This window comes from Engraulis encrasicolus, chromosome 23, assembly GCF_034702125.1.
Source record: "Engraulis encrasicolus isolate BLACKSEA-1 chromosome 23, IST_EnEncr_1.0, whole genome shotgun sequence".
NCBI lineage: Eukaryota > Metazoa > Chordata > Actinopteri > Clupeiformes > Engraulidae > Engraulis > Engraulis encrasicolus.
The window spans coordinates 20,615,101-20,625,822 of NC_085879.1; the positions used below are offsets into that span (position 1 = coordinate 20,615,101).

The following is a 10,722-nucleotide window of genomic DNA, read 5'->3' on the forward strand; positions in this document are numbered from 1 at the left end:
ACAAATGAGGGGAATACTTGGTTTGATATCATTCATTTATTTTACTTTCAATATTTAAATATGTTGTGAGACATTCACATTTCAAATATATCACATATTGAGAAATGACCAGGCTGACGCATTTGCGCGATTCATCCCCAAGTTATGAAACACATTGTTCATAATGATATTGTTTTTCTTTTTTAAATGTATTTATTTATTTCATATTTGTGTTGTTGTGCACCATTTTGAGGTTATGGTGGGCTACCATTTCTTCTGGAACGCCTGAATCGTAAAAGCCCACAGACTTCTATAAAAACCTAATACACTGCATCAAAATGGAAATAATAAGTGCTCTATTATGACGCAAACGTTCGGTTGCGTGCGTGACTATAAAATAGCCCGACAATCACGATTCAGTATCATTTCGAACAGTTTGAATAATAAGGAGAGTTTTTATCTGTGGGGTCCAATGGACCAGTACCCGGACTTTTTGTCCACCCTTAACCGACGCGCACGCTATCTCCTCGGTGTAGCCTTTGGCGATGTGGCGCAGGATCACCACCAGCAGGCGCTGAAGACCGAGAACCTGCTGGAGGAGAGCAGGTGTGTGTGCGCACGCGTGCGTGTCATAACGATATAGCCTATAATGTAATGTCTGTGATAAAATGTAATGTAATGTGATGTAATGTAATATAATATAACATGACATGATAGGCTAATATAGCCTATAGGCCTATGTAAAATAAATATAGGCCTACTGTGTTGCGGGGCTCAATCTCTAGCAGTAGCTGGGATACCTAACAATGCTAATAAATATTAGCTTTAGCATTAGCGTATTTAGCATCAACATTTGTTAGGCATTAGCACAGCCCTTATGTATTCCTAGAGTATCTGTGGCATTAGTATGAGCCAGACGCTACTTAGCTCTACATAGGCCTAATAGTTAGCATTAATAATGCTAAAACTTAGCCAATGTTAATGCTAGTTATTTATTATGTGTAGTGAATGTTAGTAGGCCTACTCGCTAATGCGAATGCTTAGATTATACCAGAGAGAGTTTAGATTTCCTTCCTAAAAAAATCTCTGATTTTACTCACATTTTGTTAATGCTAATGCTAATGTTAGCTAATGTTAAGTGGGTTATTTACCGTAACATAGTTAAGTTACTTTACTTACATCTAACCATTGTCTTTTTAGCATTAATTGGCGTCAACATTATCATTATCTAAGCATTAGATTAGTATTACAGTGTTTCCCACAGAAATTTTGGAAACTATGGGGGCAGCCATGATATTTTTTTCCGGGGGGGGGGGGGGGGGGGGGGGGGGGGGGGTCACGTGGACCTTTGGGGGGGGGGGTGCATTTAAAAAAAAAAATGCAGTACAGTGAATCATTTCTGTTTACAACAGTTTAATTCGTCCCTCATGCAGGGGTCTATGTCATGAAAAAAATAATAAAACAAAATATGAGCCGAGATAAGAATTTAAGAGTACTCTGACATTGTTAACGCATAGACAAAAAGGGTCTAAGACGGTAGGCTATGCCTTTTCCCCACACACACAGGCGTACACATTCTACATGAGGGGTGCTGGCCAGTTTTTCAAAATTCCTCCCATTAAAATGGCTGAACAACATATTACACATTTATGTCTTTTCACATTCATTTCTATATACAGCCCGATGTCTCCTCTGCCGTGTCAATGAAGGCCTGTCACCTAACTCATTACAACTGTAAAGCAAAGCCTGGGGAGTGTTAGTAAACTCATCCCAACTGTCCCTTCTCTGAATGTTTTTAATTGCTCCCAAACCCAAGTTAACTACAACAACTTGACTAAGCTTTTGATCCCTCTGTCTTTCAAGCACTTGTAGTTTTCTCTATAGGATGTATTTAATCCAGGAGAAAAATGCGAAGGAAATCGTAATTCAAATCGTTTTTTTAACAAAAACGGAAATCGTAAAAAAAAAAAAAAAAAAAAGTTAAAAAAAAAAAAAAATTTTTTTTTTTTTTATTTTTTTTTACATTTTCGGAAACTATGGCGGCCAAATTTAAACTATGGTGGGCCGCCATAGTTTCCTCAATGTATGGGAAACACTGGTATTAACTTGAATTAGCATTGGTAAGTGTTAGCTAAACATGAATGCTAGTTTTAGCATTAACTTTACTTTAACTCAGGGGCGGAGCTAATAGGCAGGGCAGACAGGGCATTTGCCCCTGGGCCCAGGGCCCTCCTGTATTGATGGTGGGAGCCCTGTTTTGACCTTGTCAGGCTGAAAGGTGAATGTTAGTGCTAGCTAATGCTAATGCTTAGATTATACAGTTTTGTTAATGCTAATGCGGTGAGTTATTTAATACAGTTAGGTAATTTAATACAGTTAAATTAGACATCCAATCCATTTAGGCTGGTTTATCAGGCTACCTTCATTGTCTTTTAGCATTAATTGGCATCACCATTACCCTACATTAGATTAGCATTAGTTTGTATTCACTTGAATTAGCAGCATTGGTAAGCATTAGCTACACCTGAATGCTAGCTTTAGCATTAGCAAAGCATTAGCATTACTTTAACTCAGGGGCATAGCTAATATACAGGACAAGTAGGACATTTGCTCCGGACCCAGGGCCCTCCCGTATTGATGGTTTTGACCTTGGCAGGCTGAATGATGGGGCCCATCTTTTATAGGCAGTGATGGGTAAGCGGTTAGAATGTCAGACTTGTAGCCCAAAGGTCACCGGTTCAACTCCCAAACCGCCAGGTTGGTGGAGGGAGTAATTAACCAGTGCTCTCCCCCATCCTCCTCCATGACTAGTATAGGCCTACCGTACCTGCTGCACTGCCCCATTGCACGAGTGTGGCATGAATGCAATTTCATGTGCAGTGTTGTGTGCTGTGTCACAATGACAATGGGAGTTGGAGTCTCCCAATGGGCTTTCACTTCACCAGCATTTTACCTGGGCCATGTATGCAATTGTTCCGGCCACTGCTTTTTAACCAGCAGTAACACTTATTAGTATTAGCACAAGCTAAATATTATTAGCTAGCGTTACATTAGCCAAGTATTCGCTTAGCATTTAACATTATCATAACCTTTAGCAGCTGAGTGTTTTGGGACAGTAAACTAGGTGTTTCAGGACACCAACTTGGTATCCCAGGACACAGCAGTTGGGTGTCCCACGACAGCAGAGTGTCAGCAGCTGGGTGTCTCTGGAAAGTTTGCAGGACACCAGCAACCATAGCCTAGGGCAGCGGTGGCCTAGTGGTTAGATAGTGTGTCTTTCAATCTGAGGGTTGCAGGTGTGAATCCCCCCTGACCTCTCCCTACATCTCCATGGTTGACGTGCTCTTGAGCAAGGTGTAACGGAGGCTAACTAGCAGAGTTGGCATGGAACGTTAGTAAACCTCCCTGAGTCTCATACAGTATCAATGCCGTTGGGCTGGGGGACTGGTCCTTTAGTCCAGCGGTATCGTACTGTGCCTCCCATTTCCGAACCTATGTAGTTGTCGAGGTTGCACGTTCGCGCCCAGAGGGGGACGAACAGGTGCAAGATGACCTCCGTCACAAAGGCACCTAACCCAACATTGCTCCAGGGACTGTAACCAATACCCTGACAAATAATAACTGTAAGTCGCTTTGAGTAAAATGAAAGCGTCAGCTAAGTGAAATGTAATGATAATGATACAGTATAAAATATTTATCTGTCTGTTTGTCTATGGATCTATCCGTCTGTCTGTCTATCTATCTATCTTCAGTGTGACGGAGGCTAAACAGAATGAAGAAAATGCCTCTCTGGAGGCAAAGTTACAAGCGCAGAGGGCCTCTCTGGAGTTGGAGTTTGAGAAACAGAGGGCGTCTCTGGCAGCGGCGTGGAGAGAGGAAAAGGCCTCTTTGGAGGCGGATTGGATGGCGCAGAGGGCGCATTTGGAGGAGGAGTGCCAGCAGCATAGGGCGTCTGCAGCGGCTGCTGTGGACGCAGAGCGCAAGAAGCTGTTTCGGTTTGTGTCTTCAGTGACCAGGCAGCTGTATGGGCAGCGCAAGCAGACCGCCCTCCTCCGCGCAGCCCAGTACGAGCGACTGCTGGTCGACCTAAAGAAGCAGGCCACTCGGTGGATGGTGGTAAGTAGTTAGAGGACTTACTGTTACAGGTACACTGTGTAAGATTTTTAGTTGTTTATTTACAGAATTCATGCTACCCATTCACTAATGTTACCTTTTTCATGAATACTTACCACCACCATCAAATTCCAAGTATTCATTATGACTGAAACATTTCCAGAAATAGCTATTTTTAGCTGCAAAAATGACTACTTGGGCCATACTAGAAAATATTAGTTTATTACCTAGTTAACTTTCATGAAACGATCAAATTTGGCAATAGGCAACCCAGTTTCAATGAGCAGCATAGTCGCAGTACCTTTTTTGACAATTTCCTGCACAGTGTACCTCAAGACATAGAATGTAGGAACGTGCCATGGTAAATCACTCTGTGGATCACACACTATCTTGTTTTTTTTGGCTATGTAACCCACATATGACTGATTGTGATAGGATTGGAATGGGAGGTCAAAATGGGGGGTCTGATGATCGACATGTACACAATAACAAACTGTTGCCTATTTGCATCAGACATTGGACAATATCAAACTGTTGCACTCTCTGCATACTACATGCAGACACTGGACAGATCAAACACATTGCACACACATGCATAGATGAAACGTTGTTGTTACCCCCATCTGCAAACAAACAAACATGGTGTGTGTGTGTGTGTTGTTCTGCTACTTAGGCACCATGGGATTGCCCGGCCAGTTGTGATAATGCTGATGTTCCGATGGTCTTCTCTTCATGGAGCCTGAGGGAGGAGACCAGGAGGATCCAGGAGGACATGCCCCGCCTGTACAACCACTTGGAGGTAACTAAGAGCGCACAGACAGCTGCCCTTCAATTACATCTATGATAACAAAAGTAACTATAATCTGACATACACCAACTATTACTGTTGTTATATGATGTGATAATCAATGTCATTTTAGAACTAGAGGTGATAAATTGGTTTTACAGCATCCTATTTACCACCCAATAAAACATAGTAAAGTGGGAGTCAATGGAGAGACAAAAAACAAGATAATGACAAAGTGATGCATTAACATAAAAAAAAAACATTTGCAAGCTCATGTGATGGCCATGCAGATTTACTTGACCAGTATTGCGCCTTAGTTAGACCTTTCTTGTGTTCCATTGTTTTAGGAGTACTATCAGCATGAGAAGATGCTTCAGCACCTTCTGGAGCAACAGAGAAGAGAGTCAGAGCTTGAGGGGAGGGCGTACATCAAGTGCCAGGTCCTGCATGCCAAATACGTCAAGGAGGAAGCAAAGAGGCAGGAGGCTGAGCGGAAAAAGAGAGCGGAGCTTCATGCCAGGCTGCTCAAAGAAGCGGAGAAGAGATGGGTCGCCGCACAGAAGAAACAGAGGAAGAGCGAGGAGAAGGCCAGGAGGGAGGCGGAGAACATTGAGAAGAAGAAGAAGGCAGAGCAGGAGAAAAAAGAGGCCAAGGAGGCAGCCAGGGAGGAGAGGGCAGCCGCAGGAGGAAAGAGCTGGTTCAGAAGACTCCTGTGCTGCTGCTTCAGAAGGAGGGCCACTGCAGCTAACTGAGCTGTGCTCCTGTCCCCCCCTGTCTGTCTGTGTGTGTGTGTGTGTGTGTGTGTGTGTGTGTGTGTGTGTGTGTGTGTGTGTGTGTGTGTGTGTGTGTGTGTGTGTGTGTGTGTGTGCCCCATGTCCCCGTCTGTGATTGTCATCTGTCCTGTCCTGTCCTGCCCTGCCCTGCCCTGCCCTGCCCCGCCCTGCCCTGCCCTGCCCACCAGTGACTTGCCTTCCTAGTTGTCTCACCATTTTTGCAATGTGTAGTCAGTCCTACTGTATTCTCCCTGTTCCTGTGCATATGTCTGTAACGTGTTTTGTAAATACCCCACCCCCCAACTCCACACCTGTAAATACCCCCATCCCATGTTTTGTAAATCCCCCCCCCCCCTTTTTTTTGTAAATACCTCCTGTAAATAGCCCATCATACCATTTTTTGCAAATAACCCCTGTAAATAACCCCACAGCCTTGTAAATAAACCTCTGTAAATATCCCCCCCCAAAACTTTGTGTTTCGTGTCATGTATTTGGCTCCACTTCCCCTACATTGGGACTTTCTGCTGGACAGAGTTGTGCACACACACAGATGATAGCCTCAGGCAATGAAGTTCATCGTACCATACATCACACAGACACAGGATGTAGGCCTGATAGAAGAAGAAAATCCAAAACCTGAATCTTTAACTTATTGGAATGAGAAAAATCTAATGAGTATGCTTTATTCTGGCAAACAAACTCCATCAACCTGAAGTCTGAATACTATTAAGCCCTGCAAATTACATGCGAATGCCTACCTTCCTGCCGCAGTGCTTCTCTTCTGCCAAAAGTGGAGCTACGTTACCACCTTGTGGTGAAAAAACAAAACAGCCACTAAAACTCAGTTCATTCAAACACTTTCTCCAAGTCTCAGTGGATTACCACACAACTAAATACAATATGACACATTTATCATTTAACATAAAGTAATAGATTTGGAGGAGTCTGCGATTAAAGCCAGATACTGTGAGAAGCCAGATTGCTTGGTTTACCTTTTTCTGTAATGTTAGTGTAGAGTGTGTTGATTTCAAACATATTGTGTTTGAAATATTGGGTTAGGACTTGAAGTTTCAGCAACAGTGACCTCTCCTGGTGAATAAGCAAACCTGCAACTAAATATGCTTAGCTAGTCAGTGTGGCAATGAGTGCACCAAATCCACATTGACACAGCCTAGATCAGATCAGGTGGGGAACCTTTTTTTATTCGAGGGTCCACTTTAAAGTTTATAAAGTCCTCCTAGAGCCGTAGTACGAACACAGACCGGGATTTCCCCCTGCACTTTAGGCCTATATTGAAGGCGGCCACCTTTACAACAGACCTCACCTTCACTCGGTCCCCTGAAAATATAACTCAATTGTATTGCAAATGTAATGTCTACCATTTCTTTACAAAAGATCTTGTATTTCATTTTAAACTGCATAAAATTAAAATTATGTCTGGGTCTGGATAAGACGTCCTCAAGGGTCGTAAACAGTGCTCAAGAAGATATAGGTTCCCCACCCCTGGCCTAGATGCTCACCTACAGCAGAGATTCTTTAAGTACAGTGGTGCTCATATGTTTACATACCCCAGCAGAATATATGCTTTCTTGGTGATTTCTCACAAAATATGAAGGATTACACAAAACCTTTTTTTTTACTCATTGCTAGTGACTGGCATAAGACATTTATTAGCAATCTTCTGTGTTTACTCTTTCAAAAGCATGATCACAACCCAAACTACCCAAATGACCCTGTTCAAAAGTGTACATACCCTAGTTTCTGATGCTGAATATGGCCCTGTTTAACATCAGGGACCACTCTAAATTGTTTGTGGTAGTTGTGGATAAGGCTCTTAATGTTCTCAGATGACAAAACAGCACATTCTTCCTGGCAGAATGGTTGTTTCCTATAATATTTTTGGGTGTCTTGCTGGAACCTCACATTTGAGATTTCCCCTGAATGGCTCAATGATGTTGAGATCAGGAGAGTGAGACGGTCACTCAAAAACTTCATTGTATTCTTTCTGAAGCTAATGACGGGTTGATTTGGCTTTCTGTGTTGAAATATTGTCATGTTGGCATGTCCAAACAATGGACCATGTGCACTTTCAAGGCTGATGTGTGTCAAGTTTCCTCCAGTATTTTTCACAGGGCAATGTATTCATCATTCTGTGAGTATGGACCAAAAGTATAGTGCATTTGTAACTCAAATGTCCCCATGACATCAGTGGTCCATGACCATGTTTCACAGAAGGGATGGTGTAACTTTCACCATAGGCTCCGTTGACTGTTCTCCAACTGGTACTGTTAATAGTGGCTGAAAAAAGTTCCATATTGATTTCATTTTTCCAAATGACTTTGTCACAGGCATTCTGATGCTTCTCACTATGCTATTTGGTGTATCACACTACCACAAACAATTTAGAGCGGTCCTTGATGTTAAACAGGGCCATATTCAGCATCAGAAACTAGGGTATGTAAATTTTTGAGCAGGGTCATTTGGGTAGTTTGGGTTGTGATCATGCTTTTGAAAGAGTAAACACAGAAGATTGCTAATAAATGTCTTAAGCCAGTCACTAGCAATGAGTGAAAAAAAAGGTTTTGTGTAATCCTTCATATTTTGTGAGAAATTGCAGAGAAAGCGTATATTCTGCTGGGGTATGTAAACATATGAGCACCACTGTATATAGAGATATGGCAACATAATAGGTTTCTATGGGCACCTAACGTGACCAGGTTCTGGTCTGCCTAAAGGAGCGTGTCATAATGCTCCTAGCATTGAATAGAACAGTCCTTAGGTCTGCCTAGGTCTGCCTAAAGGGGGATTTCCCCCCTCTCCCCTTTGCAATAATAGAACCCGGAAACAATGGGCCAATGGAACCTCTCTCTCTCCCTACTCTCTCTGCCTACAGTATGTGAGCCGGATATCTCCTGCTCTGCAGGTGATTCCCTTGTATGGGGTAACGTGGGCTTCAGGATATATGCAGAGTGCCCAGTGGTTGCATGTGATGAGTGTGAAGTGAGTAACTAACCCGGCACAACCCACTACCCCAAGGTGAGCTGCTTTCCACATCCCTGGGACATCAAGCACCCAAAAGGATGGGTACAGGGGTGCTAGAAAATCGCAAAAGTTGGGGTGCATGGTTGCTAGAACATTGCCGAAGGATGGCTATGAAAACATGCGAAAGGGAACTAGTTTTGATCAAATGGCCTCAAAACAAACATGTTTCACTGGTTTTCATTTAAAAAGCCCCTTCACTGTAACTGAAAATTTCAAGCTTATTGTGTCCTCCTTTATAATGGATAAAATTAGCTAAAACTTTGCAATGAAGTTGTGTCCAAAGTAACAATAATGTAACAGGGATGGATTAGGACTCCATATGACCCTGGACCAGAAACAAGAAAGGACCCCCTCCATTACAAGGTTCCAAAAGATTTGGGGGTTTAATGAAGATGTTAGACCCTTTGTTATTGGGGGTTTGGTGTTTTCATCCCCGAGAAAATGTGAAAATACAGTTTAAAGTGCAAAATAACACAATTAAATATGAGAATTCAGACCAACAATGAAGGGTTTTAAGTAGCGCGGAGGGTTGGACTTCTGTGATCCCTTGGGTCTTTAGGCCCCTGGGTCTGGGCCCGGTAGGCCCATGGTGTGATCCATCCTTGTGTAAAAGAACAGCAGGATTTTGCTTAGTCGGTAGTATTTGAAAACTCAACATCATTCATTCATGCATGCATGAACTCATACAGTGGTGGGCAGGGCACATACGTATATTGCCTTGTTGGTGGCATTGCACACTCAAACACACAGAGTTTAAACGTTCAGAAGTCTATTGTTTGTGTGCGCATACATTTTTAAAATGTACTAGCTCCTCACTATCCTTTTTGTACGTCTCAGAATGAGTATAATGTGTATGAAAAGTGAAATATTCACATCCTGGTCCACTGGGCCAATATGTTTCAACTTTGATGAGGGAGACCAAGAAAGTTTTTTTTTAAAGTTCATGAAGGTTGGGGCAGGCTTCACCCAAATAGACTTTTGTCATATTTTAGGGTGCTCACCCAAATAACACATAACATATAAAAAAATAAGAGGAAAAGGTCACACCATGCATTAAAGGATAACTTCAGTCAATTTCAACATGCAGTTGTAATGTTCACACTACCCTGGACTTGTCAGTATGTTAGAGTATTTTGTGTGTGTGTGTGTGTGTGTGTGTGTGTGTGTGTGTGTGTGTGTGTGTGTGTGTGTGTGTGTGTGTGTGTGTGTGTGTGTGTGTGTGTGTGTGTGTGTGTGTGTGTGTGTGTGTGTGTGTGTCACACATCAAGAAAGGCAGAACGCCTAAATGTGTCTAGGTAGTAAACATTTTTGAAAGTTGAGTTGGGTAATGGCTCATTGACAGAGCCGGGTTGTCAGTGCATGGACATTTTTTATACATAAAATGTCTAGAGCAGGAATTGCCATAATTTATTGGCAAAATGTTTTATACACATTGATGAATATAAAAATCTAACATTAACTCTAACATTGACCAAGGGCTTAGAAGCATTGCACATTATTTGACATCGCATTGTGATATAACACCAATAACAAATCAATTATTATTCACTTTGACAGAATGGGCTCAGCACAATAATGTATTAATTTTCCTGAATTCATTTTAATACACAAAGGAAGGCACATCGATGGATGCTTGCTTTTCACCTATTGAAACTTGTGCTATTGGGAAGACACATACCTCATTTGGTACAGAATATAATATCATGTGTTGGTGTTGTAGCCTACTTAATACCACACTTTTACTTATACTTTTACTTTTGACACCTCTGTACACATGTAAAGAGCCCCATTCCTAAAACCAGACTGTTGGTGGCTAGTTGGGGTTAGAGAGCGCTATTGGTGAACTGTGGATCCAGGGCCCCAACTTCCACCACATTCAGGAAGGCAAAAGTTGTACTTGAGTGAACAAAATTCAGATTATCACCAAGTGGCCCACCACCATCCTGAAAAACTCAACACAGACAATGCAATAAACTAACCTTCCCCAACACTGAACAGTACACACTTAGGCCTACGCGCCCACACATG

At 42.3% G+C, this 10,722-nt stretch overlaps 1 protein-coding gene across 2 annotated transcripts; it reads left to right on the forward strand.

The window, feature by feature from the left end:
• The first annotated feature begins 323 nt into the window (after positions 1-323).
• On the forward strand, positions 324-6,028 carry LOC134439860 (uncharacterized). 2 transcript variants are annotated; one of them, XM_063189761.1, is made up of 4 exons: positions 324-585; positions 3,732-4,095; positions 4,766-4,891; positions 5,227-6,028. In XM_063189761.1, the coding sequence occupies exons 1-4, from the start codon at positions 341-343 to the stop codon at positions 5,629-5,631; spliced, it is 1,140 nt and encodes a 379-aa protein (XP_063045831.1). In that variant the 5' UTR covers positions 324-340; the 3' UTR covers positions 5,632-6,028. The 2 variants fall into 2 exon arrangements, with proteins under 2 accessions (XP_063045831.1, XP_063045832.1); XM_063189762.1 differs by having other exon boundaries at positions 327-601.
• Positions 6,029-10,722: the final 4,694 nt, after the last annotated feature.